General features: G+C 42.2%; 1 protein-coding gene across 3 annotated transcripts in view; it reads right to left on the minus strand.

Annotated features, from left to right (window-relative positions):
• Smg6 (SMG6 nonsense mediated mRNA decay factor) overlaps nucleotides 1–25,162 on the minus strand; it is a 234,164-nt gene that overhangs the window by 168,032 nt on the left and 40,970 nt on the right. For all 3 annotated transcript variants that reach the window (XM_021176232.3, XM_021176235.3, XM_021176236.3), the window contains exons 9-10: nucleotides 13,888–13,949; nucleotides 5,497–5,642 (exon numbers count right to left, since the gene is read on the minus strand). In XM_021176232.3, coding sequence (XP_021031891.1) covers nucleotides 5,497–5,642; nucleotides 13,888–13,949 — 208 coding nt within the window. The remainder of the gene's footprint in view (nucleotides 1–5,496; nucleotides 5,643–13,887; nucleotides 13,950–25,162) is intronic.

Below are 25,162 nucleotides of genomic sequence, written 5' to 3' on the forward strand. Positions count from 1 at the left end.
TAACAAACCAAGCTTTAAATATATATTTGGGGCTAGGAGTTTGGCTCAATGATAAAGAGTTTACCTAGATGTGCTAGGACCTGAATTGAGTGCCAACACTGAAGAACAAGTTAAGTAAATAAATTGAGGAAAAACGATGGAAAAGGTGGCTGCAAACCTTGCTTCCAAAATTCCCCTAAACAGTATTTCTCCTTTAGTGTAAGTCTTTGGCAGAGAAAAAGATGCCAAATTGAGAATTAAATGGCAACTTAAAACTAAATGCACCACTTAGCATAATCTTGTCTGCCAATGGGATATTGCACCTTTTCATGACACCAACCAGATATGGACACTAAGACACACTGTTATCTTCAGGTAAACAAAGAGCATCTCCTTAATAGATATGCTAAGAGTAAGCTTAATTTTATTGGCATGACTGAACTTCCTCATTTAACTTTTCACTACAGTTTCTCTTTCCTCAGCCTAAAGCAGTAGATTCATTCTGAAAACAAGAGAGACACTGGAACTCAGAACTGGAAAAAAAGGTGAGTCCCTTGACCCCTCTACTTCTGTCACTCTTCTTTCCCAGGAACTTCTGCGACAGCCATATTCAGGTTGTCAAGGGAAAGGATTCTGGCTAAACAGCCTGCCTCCCCAAGTCTAACCCCTTATGAAAGGTGGATTTCCTTTGTACAACTGTTCTGTCAAGCAGAGGATCTGACACTTCATACATTCTGCTTGAGTAAAAGACTTAAAAGTAACTTGGAAGAGAGAACAAATTGTTCTTCCTAGAAGTCTTAGAACTTCTCAACCATAGTCACCTCCCATATATTATTAATGGCATGAAGAAGCTCATGCCTATAGGTTAAACTGTTAGTGCCAGGTAGACAGCTGTAGTTCTCAATTCCCCCAAGGCACCTAGGTATCACTTCCTCTATTTCCTGCAATTCGGGAATATTAATAACATAAAGTATGTATATGCTAGGCATAGTGGTCCATACCTGTCATCCCAGTACTCAGGAGGTGGTGTAGGAGTATTTCTTCAGACAAGCCTGGGCTACAGAATGAGATGCAGTCTCAAAAAACAGAAACCAAACCAAAAGCAAACATGAAGGATCATGAGATGAAAGCCAGTCTGACTCTGCCCAATTCTAACCCTAGATGTTCCCTTAGAGCAAGCAACATGAACACACACACACTCACTCACAAAGTGTCTCTTGGGTGCCCTCTTGCTGCTACTAGGGCTCTTCTGCAGGGCTGAAATGGAGTCATACTCTATGAACAAATAGAGAAGGGAAAAGAAAAGGCCAGGGCACAGAAAAGGGAAGTTATTCCAATGGTGGCCAATGAGTAATATCCAGTGATTTATAGGAAATATAATCCAATAATACAGTAAAATAAAACAGTGTGCTTGAGATGGTTTTGATTTCAAAAATTATAAGTCATATTTTTAAAAAGAGTGGGGGCACCAAGGGGAAGTCCAGATTGGAATAAATTGGGCACAGATGGGGGATGCAAAGAGGTTTCCATGATGCCCTACCACAAATGTTGCTTCAGTTACTTGTCTTCGAGAAACTAGTTTTATTTCCTTAAGTTATTTAAAAAAAAAAAAATTAAAGTTCTTGAAGTTCTTGTGGTTAAGTTCAACAATTTACCTTTTGGCTTCTTATCAGCTACCCAAATGGCTACTGAAGTATTAAATACTGAGATAGAGGAAGAAGGCCTTTTCTCCTTTTAGGCTCTGAATGCTATAGACATTGAGATATCACTCGAGGAACCACCCATTTAGCTACCAACTTTGAAGATTAGCCAAGCAAGGCACACAGCTTTCCTAGAGCCATGCCCTTCAACTTCTTGCATTCAACATACATGCATTCAATAAATACGTGTGTCTAATGAATACCAGCCTAAGGACCCCCAAATATCCCATCCTGACCTCAAATGTATCTTATCTGTCTCCAATCATCTCGTAGAGAGTACTAGGATTCCAAGCTGACTGTAATACCACAGGGGTAGGATCTTGTATAGGGCTCATGATCAAGGAAGTTAGTGTCTCCAAAACCTAATGTAGGGGAAGGACACCATTCTCTCTACCACAGTTTTGTCCCCCTACTTTGTCTCCTACCGTATCCAAAGCTTTTAAATATTTCAAGTCTACAATAAAAGCTTATTTAAAGAGCCGGGCGTGGTGGCGCACGCCTTTAATCCCAGCACTCGGGAGGCAGAGGCAGGCGGATTTCTGAGTTCGAGGCCAGCCTGGTCTACAAAGTAAGTGCCAGGACAGCCAGGGCTACACAGAGAAACCCTGTCTCGAAAAACCAAAAAAAAAAAAAAAAAAAAAAAAAGCTTATTTAAAAAGTAAATGCCATAAAGTGTTAGCAAGCACATTATGTATACCCCCCGGCCTACTGTAGTAGAAGGTAGTTCTTGAAAAGGGAGCACAAAACACAAAAATGACCTATGATGGTACTGCAGGACTGGTGGCCATCAGCAAAGAACACACTTTTTAAGGAAGCTCTGTTGCTCTCCAAATCATAATTCTGACCCCACATCTATGGAAATGGCTCTGACATGGACAAAGGATCTAACATCTTTCCGGGCTACAAGATCACCTCTGCTTCAGGCTGGAATGCTCTTCTCCAGAGAATCCAGGAACTGACATATGTAAACACCCACCCAGAAGGACATATCCAAGAGGGAATGGAAAGAAAAATGATGGTCCAGATGTTCTGTAACTTGCAATGACTGCCAAATCACCGTGGACCCAAAGCACCTGGGAGGCCAGGCTGTGTCAGGCCTTACTTCCTGGTTTCAGACAGCCAGGGACCTGTGGCTGGGTGGTGACTGTGACAGCCTGCAGACTAGTTGGGAGAGAACCCGTTAGAAGGGCACCAGCTGACAGGACTTGGGGGCTGAACACACAGAGCTTGATTTATCACTTCCTTACTCATAAAAATGTGATTCAAAGTGCTGCTGATTAGTGAAGGATTTAAATCGTTACCCTCTCCCCAGCCCTCTTCTCTCTCCACCCCCAGCACAGATGCTGCTACTCAGCCACAACACCCCCTTCTTGCCACTGTCCGTGCAAGCACAGCACAGGGGCCCAGAGAAGATGACTCATGTGCTGGGAAATGGAAAAGTGCATCTTCCCACCAACCAGCCCTGCTGAGTGCTCTGTTCACCCCTATCCCAATGGCAGCCCACACAGTGGGGTCTGGATGGCCGCCTCAGCTGCACACCGGGTACTTGGCAGCACGTCCGCAGAGCTCTGTGTCCCAGTTGAGTGTTATATCCTGTGGCCTGGGTTGTTTTTCCCTGAACCACCCTTGGAGCCTGTGACCACCTCAGCTCAGGCTCCTCTTGCCTCACGGAGGTGAGAGCCAGGGCAAGGGCAGTACAGGGAGTGGGGCCATAGGCCTTTACTTGTCATTCCTGACTAGAGGATCCACCTCATGACCAACTACAGAAAAGTGCTACAAAAGTATCTTGGCCTCAAATACCCAAGAGTCCTTCTCTATCCTCATCTTCCTTTCACCCATATTTTCTTTTTTTTTCTTTTATTGGATATTTTCTTTATTTATATTTCAAATTTTACCCCCTTTCTAGGTCTCCCCCTGCTACCTAGAAAACCCCTATCCCATTCTCTCTCCCCCCTGCCTCTATGAGGGTGCTCCCCCACACACCCACCAACTCCCACCTTCCCGCCCTGGCATTCCCCTACACTGGGATATCGAACCCCCTCAGGCCCAAGGGTTGTTCCTCCCACTGATGTCAAACACCCATATTTTCTTAACCTTTACTTGACAGCTCCAAGAAAAAGACTCACTGGTGGCCTAGGAAAAGTCTAGGGTATTCCTTTCCGCATACCAAAAGTGCTGAAAACAGGTTCTTTACGTTCACATCTACAGAGACCATAGGTCAGTTGTTGCTGGACTGTGTGTCCCAGCTCTCCAGCTCACACGGCAGTGGTGGCTTGGGTAGGAAAGCAGAAAATGAATACAGGGGCAACTGGAGGCCCTACTTACAGAGCCCATTGAGCAGACAGTGTTACTATGTAGTTCTGGCTAGTCAGGAACTCGATAAGTAGACCAAAATTAAAGGCATGTGCCACCACACCCTGAGAGCTTCCTTCTTGGTAGCAAAATTTCCCTCCCTTTAGGACTACACAGCCTCACTAGGGCAGCATTTTACAAACTTATTTATTTCCTTCTCCTTAGAAATCAGTGCTGTCCCTTAAGGCTCCAGGCCTTCTGGCAACCCCACCTGAGCAAACAGCCACCTCAGCAAAAAATTGGCTAAGTTGTGAAGGCTCCTAAGCCTCTGTATCTTGCCCATTGCTGAACATTCTGGATGCTGTATAAGTCAACCTGATGAGGAAATGTCTTCCAGGATTCAGATATGATTGAAAACCCAGGCAGGCCAGCTAAGAAGCTCCTTGGATCTCAGGAGAAGCCCTGTCTGTAGGGACAGTTGGGCACACTCACTCATTAGGGAAGTTCCCTAGCAGCAGCAAGGGGAACATAGATCCTAATATGGACAGGAAGGGAAGCAGATCAAGTGCAGGTGAGAGGAGAAATTTCTGAGAAAAGGTGAACTAAAGAGCCAGTGGCACTGTCCAGAGACATTACATCTGCTTTGTGACACAGTCTCCATGGGGCAATTCCTACTTCCTGGCACTGCAGATAAGAATCTGAACAAACATTCCCTGTTGATGCTCTGGAATGACTCCTTGGCAACATGGTGTAAAGAAACACAAAATAATGTCACTCAGACTACATATTTCTATCAAGTCAAACCATATCAGCCTTACCTAAGTGAGGTAGAGGGAGGGGAAGGGATCCTAGAAACATCCTTCAGATGCAACATGGTCATCACAACATTTTAAAATTCTGCCAATCTGCCCTTCCCTCCTGGCCTCCCGCCTCATACGGGGGTGGGGGGAGAAGTGTTCAGAAAAACACTTCAGAGCGCATACCAGTACACTGGCCAAATTCTGGGCCTGGTGGGTTTTGTGCTTCCAGATTTGAGTCACCAAAGCTCATCAATTCTCTGTTCTTACTCTCTGGCAGGGTCCCATAAGGGATATCCCATAGGGAACTAGACTTTTCCATATTGAACAAACAGGGTACACGAGTCCAGAAACAGCAATTCCCAATCCCTGCCAAGCATACGGTCTCTGGAATGAAACATTTCAGCAATGCCTCTCTCTTGGGAGAAGTCCTGGGTATGCAGCCTCTAAGAGGCCTTGCTGCTACCATTAGCATAGCCAGATGTGCAACAGCATCTCTGGATTTTTAAATTAAACTTTATATTTACAAATCTCTCCTTAATATTCTAACCAAGCACTATAGAGTCTTACAGAATTTAGAGACAAAAATAAAGATCTAAGAAGCAATAGAAGGGAGAGGTGTGTGTGTGTGTGTTGTGTGTCTGTGTGTGTGGAGATGGGGTTAGTGATAAGGTAGCAGAGATACTAAATTCAACTCTGTCTAGATGGAGAAACTAGATTTCCCTTACCTTTCAACTGGGAGTTATGCACGGCAAACATGTTGATGGTCATAAGCTGCAGCATACGGGTACTTCCAATAGGAGATGGGCTATGCTGCAGCAATACTTGGAACTCCTTAAGGACCTTCTCAGCCACTGCAGGGAATGTCTCCATCCTACAAATATGGGGATTCCATTATTGAGGCACATTCTCAAAGGCACTCAGGAGAACAATTCCCTCTCCCAAGCACACAACTAACACCTCGGAAGTTTCTTTCTACTGATTCCACAGTTTTGCACATATAGAAGAAAAAAGAGAGATATTCAAAGCTTAGAGATAAAAACAAGTCAGTTACTGGGTAAATAGCTGTTGTGAGTTACTATACTTTGGCAGGCTATTTCTTAGCACCTCCCCCCATATTAAATGGATTCAAACTGACAAGAGTTTCTGTTTGAAACAGATTTTCTAGACAGTGAGAATATTTCCTTTAAACTCTAGTACCAACACCATCCCTAAGTCTCCTTTATGAAAATTGTGCTCCGTAAAAGAAATCTAATCACAAAAAAACTTTCTTTACTTAAAGAATTACTTCAGAAACAAGATATGGTAGATCATGCCTGTAAACCCAGCACTTGAGTGGCTGAGGCAGAAGGATCTCAAGTTCAATTAGTCATGGATACACAGCAATAGCTTGTCTAAAATTTAAAAACAAAAGAACGAAAAGGAAAGAACATTGTTCTGCCTTCTTAGGCACTATCACACTCACTGCCTACCCATGGGTCCCAAACTCTCCCATGAAGGACCCCAAACCTAGGGTTCCCAATGGTCTGTTTCCAGCCTTTCCTAGGCTGCTCTCCTCCCTCTCACAAGCCTCTGCTCATCGGGTCTGTATGTTTTCAGACCAGTGGAAATACAATGCCCTGGCCAACTGCCACTCCCAATACAGGAAGAGCCTGTAATGTAGGGAGGCAGAAATCCAGCCAGTGACCTAGGGCTTCTAAGGAGAGGTCATTCAAACCAGTGCTTGCCAAATGTGGCCACTGGATCCTAAACAGTGGTGCATGCCTGGAGCTCCTTTGGCAACAAGGAGTAAACCACAGCTGAAATCCTCTGAAATAAAAAGCAAACTCAAACTTGGTGCTACAGAGAGAAACCAGGCACACAGGCCTTAGGGCTATGCTGAACAATTCGTGGTCAGCAAAATATCTTTTACCACCCCCCAACCCTACCCCATCAAATTGCTTGTGGTACTCTGAGGGGTGCAGTGGGGAACAGCTCTAGGCTGGATTAATAAATAGCTTCTGGAAAGCCAAGGTAGGCAATCCTTCTCAAATCCTGGGAAAAGGTGGTGTGAGTTTTGCTCCAACCTTAATCTTTATCGTTACATAGCATCCTTCCCTGATAAGAAAACCCCAGAGCTTTATCAAACCTTGGCAATCTTTATACCTTTCCTTTGGATGGTAACTTGTACTGCTGACCCTCTGGTGCCCAGAAGTCATGGCTCAGCTACAAGCCAATCACAGTTTACTCTAGTCTGCCTCTGCTCAAGTGTCCTCATTTTTACTGGCCCAAAACATGTCATACGTTTACTTTCTGCGCCCCCATGCCATTTTAAGTGCCTGCCCCAAATCAAAACAAAGCAAAACAAAACAAAGCAAAAATTATTTCCCTCTAAAAATCTTCAGAGCTGCTAAAACTCTTGATAGACTAGGAATGGCAAGGAGTGATGTTTGTGGCTGGATTGGATCCATTTTTCCCCGTGGGCTCTTACAAAGGTTTCATTTTCAATCCTGACACTGTGCAGCACTCTCTTTAGATGGAGGTGGGGAGGGGGCGAGTACTTCTCATTACAAGAAGAGCAGAGTTCACTCTGCAAGAAAAGCAGCCATGCTGGGCAAGTTTCAGAGCCATGTGTCTCCGTGTTGAAAGGCAGTAAAGCGCCAGCACAGAATGACAGGACAGAAGTGTCGCATGGGACACGTGCCTGAGGAAGCCTCTTCCCCAGGGTAGGAACTGAAACAGATCCATTAACACTCCATGGTCAGACTAAAGTCTCAAATGAGCACAAGTCAAATGCTCACATTCTTTTTTTCAGAAACTTAAAACAACCCCCCAAAAAACTTCCTTGGATTAGCACAACATAATTAAAGAATCAATGGTTAAGAATGTAGATTAGCCTCACACATCAAATCTAAGAGAATATGGCTCATTCCTAGAACTCAGGAGGCATAGGCAGGCAGATCTCTGTGAGTTTGAGGCTGGTCTTATGTACAGAACAAGTTCTAGCCCAGCCAGGGCCACTGAAGGAGACTCTGTCTTAAAAAGAGAAACTGAGAATCTGCTGGGTGGTAGTGGAGGAGAGTTACTCAGACAAAATCAAGTGTTGTTAAGCAACAAATGGAAAAAGTACAGTTAAAAGTCACCTTTGCAGAGACAGGAAGATATCTGTGAGTTTGAGGCCAGCATGGTCTACAGTGAGTTCCAGAATAGCCAGGACTATAAGAGAGAGAAGAGACCCTGTCTCAAAACAAACAAACAAAACCCACAACAAACAAAATGTCATCTTTTCAGGATTCAATAATTAATACAAATCTGTTTCAAAGATTTATAACCAAAATTCTTTCTTATTTTGGTTTGAAACTATAAATAGTTTCATGTATTTTTCTTTGAGAAGTATCTTTGTACCTTAACTATATATTACAAAAAAATTTATAATAAAACTAACACAATCATGGTATTTAATTTACATATATTTAAAGTGCATTGTCTATGTATAAGTACACACAAATTCAAAACCCAAAGTTGTGCATGGTGGCATACGCCTGTAATGTTAGCAATGAGAAGGCCAAAACAGGAGGACAGTTGAATTCGAGGCCAGCCTGGGCTATTACATAGTGAGACCCTGTCTTGAAACAAAATAAACAATAAACAAAAGTGGAGGGGATCCACAAAATTATGTTTTCACAAATACATATGTAAGCACGCAAAAAGGCCTAGAAGGACATATAACTCAATGTCTAATGTCTTTGCTCTTCAGAGAGCAAAGGATGGAGATTCAGATGAGCTTGGGGGCAGGGTGAAGAGAAGTATTAACCTTAACTATAGCTTTGTATTTTCTAAGAGTTTCTGGATATTACTTATAAAATAATTATAAAATTTAAGACAAGAAGAAAGAACACGAGCAACAATAATAAAGGGAAAAGAGGAGGAAAACAGAAACTGTCAGAAGCACCAAACAGGCCCAGACATTGCAGAGACAGGTATGGTAGCATACAGCACCTGGGAACTTGAAAACTGAGATTGGAGGTCTGTTGTGAATTCAAGGCCAGCCTGGGCTAGCTATGGAGTTCAAGAACAGCTGGACTATAGTGTGAGACAAACAAATAAATGAAAAAACAAACAAAAAACCAAAACCAACAAACAGCACCTCCAACATTTAAGAAACCTCAACATAGATCCAGTGAACAACTATAAAGCAGTTTAATATGATTACTTTCATACATTCATACACACACACACACCACACAGACACACACACACAGACACACACACACACCACACAGACACACACACACAGACACACACACACAGACACACACACACAGACACACACACACAGACACACACACACAGACACACACACACACACACACAGACAAAATGACCCTAAAATGTACACTAAGCATTAAAGGTATTCAGTTATCTCTGGCTATTAAAAATATGAGCAACTTAGTTGGGTATAGTAGCTCATGCCTCAGAGCTATATAGTATCGACAAAAACCAAACAAATATGAATATGAGTAACTTTTTTTTCTTTTTGCTAAGTTTTCTAAATATTTTACAATGTACATTGTATAAAAAAAAAAGTTCCTCTACCATAAATACTTCTGAGTTTGGTATTTAAAGACATTTGGTAATTTTACAAATAAATTAAAATACAAATACTTGATTTTAAAGAACTCAAGTCTAAAATAAATACATAGGTCTTTACATTCCAAGGCCTTGAAGCTGTACAAATAGCATGCTGAGGCAAGCAAGCACAAACTCGAGTGGTGACTTTAACCAAGGCAGTAAGAGGAAGCAAAATTATTTTAGTTGTCATAATTCAAGAGTTTATGCTACCAGTTGCCAGCTTCTGACCTCTCTCAGTTGAGGCCAAGTGCAGGTCTCACCCAACTCACAGGACAGCATCTATCAAGGCCTCCAGGCAACCCTGACTATCCTCTTCTAGAGTTCATGGACTCAGCTCCTATTCTTTCAAATCTAAGAAGACCGATCATTTTCAGAGCATATACTTTACTGACTTACATGGCTTACTTGTGATCTCTAGGGACAACTTGTCTTGTTTGGATTGCAATTTCAAGAGACCAATCTTTCAGACAATACTGGGACCCAGACTCAAGAATGCCTCAGACAGTGACTAACAAACAGGGCAGGTCCAATCCTTCAGATGGTGAGGACACAGCTGGGCTAGACAACACTTTCTGCAGAAATGAATCAGGATTCCTAACTTTTCTCAACTTCTTAACTCTTAAAAACTTAAAACATCACAGGAACAACAAAAAAAAAATTTTTTTTAATTAAACCATGTCACAGGGTGATGAGAGAAAATACAATATTGCTATAGAACACAGGGACTAGAATGAGCCTCAGCAACAATCTATTTAAGAGGGCTGGAGAGATGGCTCAGCAGTTAAGAGCACTGCCTGCTCTTCCAGAGGTCCTGAGTTTAATTCCCAGCAACCACATGGTGGCTCACAACCGTCTATGAGATTCAATGTACTCTTCTGGTGTGTGTCTGAAGACAGCTACAGTGTATTCATATAAATATAAATAAATAAATATTTTTTAAAAGATTTACTTTTTTTTCTTATGTGTGTGCCTGTGTGTGTGCAGGGGCACCACATGTGTGCAGGTGTCCATAAAGGTTAGAAAAAGACACCCAATCCTCTGAAATTGGGGTTACAGAGTACTGTACAGGAGTATAATACCAACATGGGTACCAGGAATAAAGCCAGCATCTCTTTCAAGAGCTCTCTATACTCATTAAGCCATCTTTTCAGCCCCCTTCCACCTTTTTTAACAATAGGAATGTTACTTGAGGAATACTCATTCAGAGACTGAAGTATGTCTACAACTGATAGATGTTTTCTTTATTGAAAAGGACCATGTCTCACCTTTCATAAAGACAAAAACTGGATCATTTTCTTTTTTTAAGAAAGAGAGAGAGAGAGAGACAGACAGACAGAGACAGAGACAGACAGAGACAGAGACAGAGACAAAGAGTGTGTGTTGGAGCACATGTGCCTCAATGCATGGATGGAGATCAGAGGATAAATTGCAGGAATTGGTTCTCTCTACCTATTGATGGAACTCAGGTCATCAGTCTTATGCAAGCCCCTTTATCCAATGTGCCACCTCACCAACCCTGGATTAACTTTTTGACAACTGATGTTATATTCAAGAACATTAGAGATCCAGAAAATTAATCTAGACCAGAGTAAATGAAATTCATTCATTCATTTTCTCTCTGTCTCTCTCCCTCCCTCTCTCTGTCTCTCTCGATAGTCTTATGTTCGTTCTTCCTCTCCCTCTTCCCCTCCCCCTTTCCCCCCTCTCTCCCCCTCTCATATGTATCCCTTGCCATATAGCCAGTGATGATTTTGAACCCTTCTGCCTCTACCATCTGAGGGGTAGAATTACAGGAATGCCACCACACCCAGTTTTTATTGGTGCTGGAGATTAAACTTGGGCTTTCCTGAACTCTAGGCAAGTAAAAAACCAACTGAACTACATCCCTAGTCCTCTTTTTCCAGGTGTTTAATCACTACTGTAGCTTTCCCCCAGATTTGTTCCAAAGTATCTATGCTTAAATAGGAGAATTTTAAAAGAGAAATAAAATATAATTAACATTAATGATTTAAAAACATATATATTAAAGAATATATATATGATGTATATTTTTATCATACATTCTGAAGTAAGACTTATACCAGCTTTTCAGTTCCATGTTTCTGATGAACAAGACACATTTAAAACCATAGGTCTCCACAAGGGGCACTCTGCCCTCCAAGTAACATTTGCCTGGAGACAGTTCTAATCACAGCTTGGGAGTAGAGTATGTGACTGTCATGTATAGAAATGTGCTACAGACATACAGGCTCTCAAAAGCTCAAAATGTCAATAGTTTGGAAGTTGGTGAACTTGGACACTGACAAAATGGTCTAGGGAACGCCGGGCAGTGGTGGCGCACGCCTTTAATCCCAGCACTGGGGAGGCAGAGGCAGGCGGATTTCTGAGTTCAGGCCAGCCTGGTCTACAGAGTGAGTTCCAGGACAGCCAGGGCTACACAGAGAAACCCTGTCTCAGAAAACCAAAAAAAAAAAAAAAAAAAAAAGGTCTAGGGAAGTCTAAATGACAAGCAAGCACAAGAGGAAAGGGGAAAGCAGGTATGGGTGTGTGAGTATAAGCCTGGCATTTAGGAGGTGGCCACAAGAAGGATCAGAACTTCACACATAGCCTGAGCTACATGATGGGGATGGGGGTGGGGCAAGGGAAAGGAAAGGAGGAACAAAGAAGGGAACAGGAGTTTCAGAGTTGAGTGCAAGGTAGGAAGAGAAAGGTGAAAACTGGCAACCATAGAAGCTAGCTAACAGGAGAGGCATCAGTTTATTTTAATTGTGCATTTAGTACTTCCTGTTCTCTCACCAGTCTATACTGAACATGTTGGCTACCACCATAACCGCAGCTCTGCACTCACTGATGACCAGCTGAAGTCTACTGGAACCTACTGGAATACCAGATACTTTTCTCTGGCCTTTTCCAATCTGTCTTTTTCTTAGAATGTTTATTTCTTCACCCACACAACTGTTAACTGAGCACTCAGGATGCAGCTGAGTTAGACAAAGCTTCTTCCACTGGAGCATATGTTGATGGTGCTAGGGAGAACTTAGAAATAACTAACATACACAGTTTATTTTTCCCAAATAAATTACTCCACACTTATTTCTGATGGTAGAGATTTTTATCTTTTGGCACTTCTCTGATGATCCCAAGTCACTTCAGAATCTAAAATATCCTTGAAATGGCCCTGAGTATCACTCTTGCCCAAAATGATGCCAGAGGAGTACAATGTGAAGCACACTTTCATTCACAATCAACAGGGCAATGGCTTTTCAAGCAGGACACAAAGCCTTCCATCATCTTAAAAAAGTAAACACAGCCAGGCGGTGGTGGCGCACGCCTTTAATCCCAGCACTCGGGAGGCAGAGGCAGGTGGATTTCTGAGTTCGAGGCCAGCCTGGTCTACAAAGTGAGTTCCAGGACAGCCAGGGCTATACAGAGAAACCCTGTCTTGAAAAACCAAAAAAAAAAAAAAAAGTAAACACAAAGTATATGGAAGCCGACCTGACTCCTGTCTCCCTGCAGAAACCCTATATAATTACAGGGAACCTTACAAGTTCATGGCAGTGAAGAAAAAGGAAAATGCCATAACAGGAGATTTGCAATGTGAAGCCAATCACCTCTAAGGGCAGCTCACAATAAAACCTCTAATTCAAAAAAGATTGAAAGCCAACAGGAACACAAGCATGGTGGTACTCTTGGGAATTCCAGCACTTGGAAAGCTGAGGCAGGAAAGTTGCCAAGTTCTAATCCAGCCTGGGCTACACAGAGAGACCTTGTCTCAAAAACCCAAAGCCAATTGGGCAGTGCAGCTTTATAGAAGGGGTGCTGCTGCTTCACCTTGATGCCCTTTACCCAAAGGGCCTGCACAGAGACACTCAGCACACATCTCCTCTGACACTGAAGGCACTGTGCAGCTTTAACATTGTCAGGAGAACTCTTCTGATGCCCAAGAGGAACATTCAAACTCTTCCCAGGAACTTAAGGGAGAAAGCCCTAAGGTTTTACACACACTGCCTTCCCTGGGGCTTACAGAGATTTACTGAGATCAGCAATGTGGCACAGGGGACTGAGTGCATAGGAAGTTGGATGGGTCAGAAGAACACAGAGGAAGGAAAATGTTACTCTATTATTGAGGAAAGATTAGGAGATAATTTTTCCCCCAGGAGGACCCCTGGAAGCTGCACCCAAGGATGTAGCACAACTATCTCAGACTTCCTGGGAGTTAAGCAGGAAGACAGAGTCAACAGAAACCCAGGGGGACAAGAAGAGGGGACTGGGAAAGACTGTCCTAAAAGAATGGCTTTAGAAAAGAAAGGGAAAAAAATGGAAGACAAAGATAGTGATATCTCTCAAATTTTATGAACACAGTAGGAAAGAGAATGAAGAGAAGGTGGAGGCCTCTAAGAATTCACACCCTGTGCCCTCAGTTACAAACACAGGCTAGTTGCTAACAATATTAAATTCCAAAATGACTTGTAATGTAGGGAAATAAAATAAACATCCTGCACACTTACCCAATCCGGGTAAACAGCTTCCCATGGGCATGGAGAAAACTGAGGATGAACCTTTTGTTCAGCTGCATGGGAAAAAGGGAGAGGAGAAAACAATTAACTTTCCCCAGTTTCCTGTTACTGAATACAGTCCCCAGTGACACAATAACCTGGCCAGGGTCTAAAGGGGTGGGCACTGGGGATGGGAACCAAATGGACATGCCCAAACTCTCACACAGACCCAGGGCACATGCCCAACAGCTGCCTTCCAGCTGAGCCAGGACAATACAAGACTCAGTGAGTGAACAGCACCCTCTGCTGGCAGTGGCACCCTTGTGCAGACATGGAAGCCGTGAATCTGAACTGAGCAAGCAGGTTTACAGAGGGTGATGCCTCTTCCTCTCTATAGGATGAGAAGCCACTCCTGACTCCGTAATAACTGAAATTAAATTCTGACAGAGATAGAGTAACAACAATTTTAGAGAAATTCCTGATCCTACTTATGAACTGTTTTTCTACCTATGTAGGAAAGCAGGCCTCTGACAACTAAGGTTAAGGTATTTATCACTAAGGTGGCTCTTCCAATACTTTACTAACTTTTGAAACTGGAGTTCAGTTCTGGATCTGGAGCTGAAGATTAGGGTATCTACAGAGGACAGGCATAAAGTAGGTTGGTGGTGACAACAGGAACCTCTGGCTGTTACTCTCTAGTCCCAACAAATGTTCTATGTAGAACCAAGCTGGGAAATGAAATATGGGTTCTTGTTGTTTTGTTTTGTTTTTAATGTAAAGTGCTCTGGCTTTTTAAGTACTAGATACAAATAAAAAATATTTAACATTAGCTAAGTTCCGAATTCATTTGTCAGCCACATGTAGCCTATGAGCCATCAGTTTGCAATCTTGAATCAAAGATTCTACAAAATCTATCTCAATCTAAACTGAGATAATTCCTTTGGGAAAATAAAGAGAGGGCTGGGAAGTCAAATTGAACTCGAAAGAAAGAAGAGACAATTTTTAAAAAAAGATTTATTTACATTATGTATATGAGTATGCTGTAGCTATCTTCAGACACACCACAAGAGGGTATTGGATCCCATTACAGATGGTTGTGAGTCATCATGTGGTTGCTGGGAATTGAACTCAGGGCCTCTGAAGAACAGTCGATACTGAGCCATCTCTCCAGCCCCAAGCAGGGACAATTTAAAGACTCAATATCACTATCTCCCCGATCTCCTAGAAACAGTACCCTGTGGTCTGCCAGGAGGGAGGGCTGAAGTTGTTGCCTGCTGCTGAGAGTGGTGCTGTACACAACCCAGCAGCCCGTGGGAGGCAGGTGGATCTTGGAGGCGAAGGCAAGCTTATTCTAGAGTGAACTCCAGGACAAGCAGGGCTACACAGTGAGACCTTGCCTCAAAACTTTTTAAAAATTTTTAAAGAAATTTTTATTTCAAGTGGGGAATTAATTAGTGGATCAGCAAGATGGCTTGCAGGTAAAGGCACTTGACACCAAGCCTGGCAATCCGAGTTCAATCTCCAGGACCCACATGGTAGAAGAAGAGGAGCAACTCCCACATGTTCCTCTCTGGTCTCCAGATGTACACTCAAGCCCACACACATACATGGACTAAACAAATAGATAAATAAATGTAAAAAATAAAAGCAAAGAGGATAAAACTATTAGAATAAGGAACAAATTCAATAGGCCTGGGTAGTATACCCCCAAAGAGTAAAAACTACTGGGTCATCGGTCTGCAGAACACAACACCAATAAAATTATGCCAGTTCTATCTCTTTTATACAGAAATGAGATGCAGCAATGATTTCAACATCAAACTTGGTGAATAAAGCTTCCATTTTTATTTTTGCCTTTGGTGCATTAATTACACTGAACAGCAATTAAAGAGCTAAATGATGTATATGTAGTTTAAAAGCTCAAGCTAGTTACAGCATGCTTTACGAAGGTTAGGGATAGTGGGAAAGGTTTTACCAACAGCTTTTACCAAAATTAGTAGCAAAACCTTGACCAGAGTACAGCTCTCAAGAGTCTGCAGTAGAGAAGAATGGTGTGAACAGACTGGCTTCCCATCAAACAGACTTGCATCTAATTACACACAGACAATTTACCTGGTATAGTATATCTCTGGCAACTGTCCCAGCCTCCCCAAGTTCTTTCCCCATCCCTTCAGACCTGCTCTTGCTGTGGCCCAGACTGGCCTTGAATTTGCAATTGTCCCACATCCACCTCCCTCCTCATTGCTGGGATTCTAGGCAAACACCACACACACCCTGTTGCTTACAACTTTTCCATAGATATGAAATAATTTCAGATAGGAAGGGATACATTGTCTATTCCTATTTTAACCTAGTTATTTCACTTCTCACAGCTATCAATCACACAGGTTAATCCATAAATAGAAGAAATCCTCTATAAGTTGCTTATATTTACATGTAAAGGATATTTTAGTAAGAAAAAAATTGTTTCCAGCAAGAAGACAGGACATCAAGTGAGGGATGGGGTTGCCATCCCACAGTCACATCTCTGACCCATAATTGTTCCTGTCTCAAAGAATTACAGGGATGGAAATGGAGAGGAGCCTGAGGAAAAGAAGGTCCAGCCCAAAGTGGGATCCAGCTCAAGGGGAGGTCCCAAGGCCTGACACTATCACTGAGGCTATGGAGAGCTCACAAAAAGGGACCTATCACGACTGCCCTCCAAAAGACCCAACAAGCAGCTGAAAGAGTCAGATGCTGGTATTTGCACCCAAGCAATGGACAAAAGCAGCTGACTCCTGTTGTTTAATTAGAGAAGGCTGAAAGAAGCTGAGGAGGATGGCAATCCAGCAGTCTCAATTAATCTGGACCCCTGAGATCTCTCAAACACTAGACCACCAAACAGACTGCATACACCAGCTGATGTGAGGTCCCCAACACACATACAGTGAGGACTTCCAGGTCTGTGTTCATTCAGAGATGAAGCACCTAACCCTCAAGAGACTGGAGGCCCCAGGGAGTTTAGAGATCAGGTGGGGTGGGAAGTGGGGGTATCCACGTGGAGATGGGGTGGGGTGGGGAGGAGGTGTGGGATGTCAAGCAGTCAGATGGTGGATGGGATGGGGAATAAGATATGGAGTGTAAAAAAGAAAAAAGAAAAGAACTGTTAGTAATTCATCTAATTCAAGGCTAAAGTCAACCCCAACATGTAACCTGCTTTAAACCAGAGCTAGCAGTTTAATGCAGGCCTTCAGACCCTACGAATAATTTTCCTTCTCTTAACCTCAGAAACAGAACATGTTAAGTGATGCAATCGGGAATAAGTGAGAACAACTGAAAAGCAATACAATCATGCTTTTAAGTTTTCTTTATGGAAAGGATAGGAACCATTGAACCCGAAAGTGAAATCCCAAGGGTGTGGAGCATCCTGGCGTTACCCATACTTCCTAAAGGACTGTCCAGGAGAGACAAATTAAGTCTACCTAATCACTTGAATCCATGTTTGCTACTATTATATTTTAACTACATCTAGTTTTCTTTTAGAGTCACTTGCATCTACATTTGCTACTATTATATATTTTAACAGAATCTAGTTTTTTGGGTTTTCTGTTTGTTTAGTTTTGAGACAGAGTCTCACTGTGTAGCTGTCTTGGAAGTCACAGAGATCCATTTGCCTCTGCCTCTGCCAGGAGCTCTGGGATTAAAAATGTGTACCACACGCACATTTTTTTTAAAGAAAACTTTAATTTGAAAGTATATACACTTTCTCCCTGACGTTGAGAACTAATGCTTTATTTTCTGTATAAAGTATCTGTTACCCTAACTTTGCTCTACTTTGTTATCACCAAAACCACTTTAATTAGGAAAGGAAGTAAAAATGTGGGTGTACTATAGAGGTATAAAGCATTCGACCCAGAAGGAGCAGATCTATTACACATTTATCAAAATGAAGTCTTATATTCGCAAGGGACAATATGAAGTTAGCTAACTCTGAAGCAGGATCTTTGGAGAACTCCAAAAACAAATAAAAACACAGAAGAACATGGGAGGCAAGTAGCCTCCTACTGAACGGCATTCCTGGCCCTTAGACTTGTGAGACAGAGTCTCATTAGGTAGTAGCTAAGACTGGCCTCAAACTCTTTGCAAGAATAAGATCATGGGTGGCCCTTAAGAATTCATAACTGAAACTAAGTTTTTCTGAGTCAGAAAAACTTTAGTATGAGCTTTTCTCTCCAACATATTACCTCACACTGATTTCCATTTCTGCAACTTACTTTTATTTTTTTTATTTATGTGTAAGCATATGCAGGTGCCCTAGGAGGCCAGCTAGAGCAACAGGCATGTGTGAGCTCACTGACATGGGTTCTGGGAACTGAACTGAAGCCCTATGCAAAAGAGCCAAGCACTCTGAAATTCACTATGAAGACCAATGAGCCATCTCTACAGCCCTCCTCCCCCTGCCCATTTTTTCAAGGCAGGGTCTTACTATGTAACCCTGGCTGATCTAGAACTTGATATGTAGAATGGGCTGGCCTTGAACTCACAGAAATCTGTCCACCCCTGCCTCCTAAGTGCTGGGATTAAAGGAGTGCACCACCATGCCCTTTGCAACTTATTTTTAATACACACCTAGATAGCCTCACTCAAGTAGAGAAAGAAATGTGAGACCAACTGCCTCTAGATCATTGTTGTACATGTACCTACTATTCACCAGAAACTAAAAATGCTTCGTGGGTAGAGTCCCTGGACTGACAAAGAACACCTGCTTGGTGGCAACAAAACAATGCCACGCATGGGAGAGTCTAAGATGTACCCCATTCTAATTCCACACAACTGTGTAGAAAATCAAATTTCTGAAAAACAAATCTTTTTAAGGACAGTAGAAGTATTCAGAATTGGTATATTTTAAAACATTTTTGGAGGAGTATACATTATCATTTTCTTATTTTGAATCTATTTTCATAGGTATCAAACCTTTCAACAGAAATCAACTTATCTGCTATTGGAAAGGGGGTTCTATCCTTAGAGATGAGACAGCACTGTGTAAATCAAGTTTCAAGAGTACCTTAAGTAAAATGCCCAGGACTTTCCGAGCAGTCAATCAAAGGTCATTCCTATACCTCTGTATAGGTTGAGCTCACAGGGACACAAAATGCTGTCTGTCTTGTCTCCCTCAGCACTGTGCTTCTTGTTTGGCCAAACAAGAGGTTTAGAGGCCAAGAAGATAAACCAACTTCTTACATCTAAAACAAGGGCTACCAACTCTGAAGTTGCCAGGAGGCATTGGGATTTCCATGCTTGCTTAGACAGGGAAGGAAAGTCTGAGAGGAAGTGAGATCTAAGGAAGTGATGATAAAGAGAGGAAGAGTCTGGCACACAGTAGGACAGCACTCTGTAGGACAGCAATCATTAGTAAAAAAAATAAATAAAAAGCTATTTAGTAGTATTTCAGATTTCTTTTTTCTTTTTTAAAGACTGGCCTGGATGAAACTGAGTAATATGCCTCCTCCTAACTTCCAAGTGCTGAGAGTGAAGGCTTGCCCTACTACAACCAGCCCATCTTCAACATCCTCTCTAGAATACAGATAAGAAAAAAAAGCTCAGGTGAGCTAACCAGTATGAGTTAAATACCTACAGAATAAAAAAAAAAAAAAAAACAGTCAGGCATGGTGGCGCATGCCTTTAATCCCAGCACTCGGGAGGCAGGGGCAGGCGGATTTCTGAGTTCCAGGCCAGCCTGGTCTACAAAGTGAGTTCCAGGACAGCCAGGGCTACACAGAGAAACCCTGTCTCAAAAAACCAAAAAATAAAAAATAAATAAAAATGAAAAAACCAACGTAGGCTGAAAGACAGCTCAGTGGTATGCATATACTGCTCTTCCAGAGGATCACAGTTCAATTCCCAGTACCCATATCAGAAGTTACTCTAACACTTCTAACCTCCATAGGTACCTGCAACGATGCACACATGCACACACACTTTATAAAGTAAAAATAAACCTTAACAAATATTAAGAATGGAACCTGAGTTCAATCTCCAGGACCAACATGGTGAGTGGAAAGAACCAAGAACCACCTCCTACAAGTTGTTCCCCAGTTCCCGTCTCTTTCTCTCTCTGTCTCTCTCTTTCTCTCTGCCTCTCTCTCTCTCTCTCTCTCTCTGTGTCTCTCTCTCTCTCTCACACACACACACACATACACACACACACACACAGTAGGTAGGTAGATTGATTTTTAAATCAACACATGTATTCCTTATTTGAAGCAAAGAGCCACAGCAGTGCTGAGGACGAGCAAGGATTCTGATACACCAGTACTGCTGATCTGATTTGGGCACAGCAGCTCAATGAGCTGTAAGTGAGCATCAATTTCATAGAGAAATCTTGGGACAGCTGGACCTGAGCCATATAAATTTAAATTTTAAAAATAGGCATTCCAAAACTACTTTTTCTGGACCAATGAGATGGATCTCTGCAGGTAGAAATACTTAACATCAAGGTAAGTGGCAGGGTGGAAAAAGAAGACACTTAGGCTAGATGCCTCCTGACCATCTCAAAAGCATCCCCAAGCAAGGGAAAGAATCAGACTAAGATTTATGAGTCGTTATACTCTGGTCTGACAATCTGTAGCAAACTGCTCAAAAATGCCACCAAGCATAGAATCTCAAGGTATCTAGAAAAAGAGAGAGAAAGTTCAGCCAAAGGGCAGCACTGTTGCTCTGACTGGCTTACTTTCTGAATGAATTTCCTTTCTGACTCATCCTTCTCAACGTCTGGGAACTCTCATGCCCATTTACTCAAATAGTAGGGGACCTGAAACCCCTTCTGTCTAGGCTGTCTTCAGGCAGGGAGGCAGAAAAAAGGTTCTCGTGAGCACATACACAAACATTGCCATAAAATCTTGTCAATGAATAAACTGACAGAGTGTAAGAAAGATGTTGAGATCCTTCTCATACTGTCAACATATGCATTAATCTCTTCACTCATCCCTCAACAGCAGCTCACCAGGTACCTTCTGTATCCTAAACACTACATACAAACTGCCAACAAGGTAGAAATCAGGACTAGGGAAGAACAGGACACTGTGGAACTAAAGAGCAGAAGCATTAAAAAAAATTGTCTCAAAAGATATGGAGAGATGGGCTGGCGAGATGGCTCAGTGGTTAAGAAAGCCAACTGCTCTTCCAAAGGTCCTAAGTTCAAATCCCAGCAACCACATGGGATGGTTCACAACCATCCTTAACGAAATCTGATGCCCTCTTCTGGAGTGTCTGAGTGTCTGAAGTGTCTGGAGTTCTGAAGTGTCTTACATATAATAAATAAATAAATCTTTTAAAAAAAGATATGGAGAGATGAAATTTGATGTCTGAGGAAAGTAGTTGGTATAGGAGGAGAGGAGGTCTTGGTCATAAACAAAGAAAACAGCATAAATGATGTTCACAAGAGAAATATATTGCAGGCTGCCATGGCAGGGTGAGTGATTCTACAGGGTGGTTTGGCAGGCAAGGACATGCTGTAAAAGCCTTTGACAGAGTTTGATCTTAAGGCCCATGAAGGGTCTTGAACATGTCAGTGACATGAGCAAAGCTGTATTTCTAAAGGTCACTCTGGTTATTAGAAAATTTAGGAGTCTTGAGGACTGGATGAGGGTTAAAGGCAAGAGGCTAAGTTGTTACCACATTCAGTCAATGACAATGGAGTCAGAAAGGTAAGTGAAAAGACAGGAAGGACTTTGGATGATCACTCCATACAAAGACAAGCATGACCCCTATTTGTAAGTCCAGTGTAGTTGCCTGTAACCACCAGCAGAAGTCCAGAGCCAGGGGGAAATTCTAAAAAAGGTAAACTAAATGAAACACTGAATTCATTTTAAGAAATAAATTAGGAATTATTTCCTTTCAATGTTTTTCCTCAAGATTTGTTTTATTTTACATGCATTAGTGTTTTGCTTGTGTGCATATATGTACATTACACATATGGCTGGTGCCCAAGGATACTAGAAAAGGACATCAGATCCCCTGAAATTGGAGTTATGTACAGACTGTTGTAAGCAACCATGTGGATGCTGGGAACTGAACGCAGGTCCTCAGGAAGAACAGCAAGTGTTTGTATTCATCTCTCCAGCCCCCTTTTCAATGTCTTGTATTGTTTATTTGTTTGTTTGTTTTTCCAGACAGGGTTTCTCTGTGTAGCCCTGTCTGTCCCAAAACTCACTATAGACCAAGCTATTCTCAATGTCAAGAGCTCTCCCTGCCTCTGCCTCCCAAGTGCTGAGGTTGGGGGGGGGGGGGTGCAACACCAACACTCAGCTCCTCTTTCAAATGGCCTTAAATGGCCTAGAATGGTTCTTAGCTCTTAAAATACATGTATTAAGTGGCTGCTAAAAACCTATTATAGATTTAAAAGATTAAATATGTTGTCCACATATTACACACAGATGGGCGAACATACAAGACTACAATAATAAACAGTACACTGTTAATATTAACAATGCAGGGAAACCACACACTTAACATTGTCTGTAACCATCTCTGAGAACTTAAATCATCTTAGCAGAAGGTAATTAGACAGAACACAGAGAAAGATATTCAAAAGAGAAGAGTTCCATGCAGATTCTAGGATTCTGATCTATAGTGACAATTTCATCTACTCTGCCCCGGTCCAAGTGAAGGAACTTTTAAAAATATCCACAATTAACATGAGAATAAAATCCCAACGAGAGAGGGCTCAGTAAGTGAAGGCACTTGAATACAAGCCTGGCAACATGAGTTCATCCCCAAACCCATGTAAAGGTGGAAGGAGCAAAGTGACTCCACAGAGGTGTCCTCAGCATCCACAGTGTACCACACACACACCAACCCCATCATGTACGTTCTAACTACATGGGGGGTGGGTAGTAACACTTTACAGACGGCCAGTGTGACTGGGGAAGTGATTTTTATTTTATTTCTTTGTCACTAATTAAAACAGCTATTATACTTGAGGACAAACATGACTCTAGACCAAAAGTTTTCAACCTGTGCGTCTCGACCCCTGGGAGTAAATAACCTTTCACAGGGATTGCCTAAGACCATCGGAAAGCACAGATATTTATATTATGATTCATAATAGTAGCAAAATTACAGTCATGAAGTAGTTATGAAAATAATTTTATGGTTGGAGGTCCCTACAACATGAGGAACTGGATTAAAAGGTTATGGCATTATGAAGGTCGCAAACCATAGCTCTAGAATGAATTGTTCCTTTACTGAAGAATTCATCTTCTCTTAAGCCAGGATGAAGCAGTTTTCAGGTGATATGTGAGCAAATGGAGAAATGGATAAAAATAGTTAGCTCAAAAGATTAGTATTTCTCTATCATTCCTGGTTACCATGTGGCAAGAGCAATGAAATGCTCAGGATCTCAAACGCGGCTCAGCCGGTACAAAGGGCTGAACGGCTTCCACTCTGCCCAGCTCCGTAAGCCATAAAGCAGCAGTCCTAATGCCCCAGTCACCTATTAGATAGCTGGGCATGGCCTTCAACCTAAGGACACGTTGGATTTACAAGGCTGATTCTTAAAAATGCCAAGATACTTAAACATTAGTGGCTCAAGTTTTCCTAGCCAAACAAAGCATGTATGTCATACTCAATCACCATAAAGATGATGATGATGATGATCATGAAGATGACGATGACAATAAGTTCTATAGAATCTTCAATATATAAGGCAATGTTCTAAGCACTTCATATGCACTATTCATTTAACTTTGAATCATTCTGTGAGGTAAGTACTATTTTTCATGTTACAGATGAGGAAATTAAGCACAGAGGTTAGGTAATTGCCCAAGGAAAATGCAAACAGTCTGCTCCAAAATTTGTACTCTTAATCTTCAGCAGAAGAAGACACCATAGATGTTGATGTAAAAAACAAAATCCAATAGAAATGTCAACTACAGTCCCCTAATACTCTCAGATGGCACTCTCTGTGACCATCATAATAAACTAATTGAGAAATTTTGCAGATTAAGTGAAATACATTTTTACAGTCCAGATAATAGTACACCGGTTGCTGGAAGACTCAAGCGCACACTAAGAAAATGCCATACAGGTATGGAGGTAATGTCTGTAATACCAGTGCCTGAGGCAGGAGGATCAAGAAGCTGAGAATCAGCTTGGGGTACATAATAGCCTCCCCCAACCCCTGTTAAAAAGGAGGAAGAAGCCGGGCGTGGTGGCGCACGCCTTTAATCCCAGCACTGGGGAGGCAGAGGCAGGTGGATTTCTGAGTTCGAGGCCAGCCTAGTCTACAGAGTGAGTTCAAGGACAAGGACAGCCAGGGCTACACAGAGAAATCTTGTCTCGAAAAACAAAAAAAAAAAAAAAGGAGGAAGAGGAGAAGAGGAGGGGGGGGGATACCATTTTCTGTAGGAATAAAACAGCAGCAACAATGAAATGAATTTTTAAAACTCAAAATTTTTCCTGAAAAAATTCACAATCTGATGATTAATAAGGACAACATTCTTCAAGAGTCAAAGAATGTAAGTATACACACATGTTATCACCAAGGGACTGTACACAACTCAGATAAAACATCTGTAAATACAACCTCTGCCCACGCACCTACCAAAACACCTGAAAACCCCTGAACCTCTCAGGAAAGGGAGGGGAAGGTACCTAATAACCAAGGGAGAATGAAGGCCCGGGCGAGGACAGATATGATTACAAAGATGATTTTACTAACTGCTCTGCCATGGGCACCAAAAAGCAAGTAACCAGCATGCAGGGAGCGCTGGCAACCTCATGCAAGCCTCAGATTTAAGCAAGGCACCAAATCAGGGAAGGATTCTGCTGCATCAACTCTAGGAAAAGTGTTTCAAGTTAAAAATGGCTATCCAGGTTTGGATGTGAACTTCTGTATCTGCTCTTTATCAACAGAGGCAACTCTACCTTACGGGCAGCTAACAGCACAAAGAGAGAACTTAGAACCAAAATGGATCACACAGGATAACCATGGGGCCTGATACGGCCTGTCATTTGCCTGCCATCAAAGCCAAAGCTACAAATATGCCAATGCCGAACTTAGACCCCACCTGTCCTGAAGTCCCACCCCCTACACCCAACCCTCAGCCAAAGTTCAGGAATAAGGTGAAAAAAACCACAGCAGTGTTGGTGTGAGACCCAGTTGCACTGTAACTAGAAGTTAGGCCTATTTTCACTGAGGGTTCTTTGTTGGTTTATGGGCTTGAGTTATTAATTTTTCTGTGCTGTTCCCAGACCAAAACTATCAATTCAAGAGAACACCTTTCAATCATTCCCTTTCTCCCGCCCT

This window comes from Mus caroli, unplaced genomic scaffold, assembly GCF_978045245.1.
Source record: "Mus caroli unplaced genomic scaffold, Mus_caroli_1 scaffold_13, whole genome shotgun sequence".
Classification (NCBI taxonomy): Eukaryota; Metazoa; Chordata; class Mammalia; order Rodentia; family Muridae; genus Mus; species Mus caroli.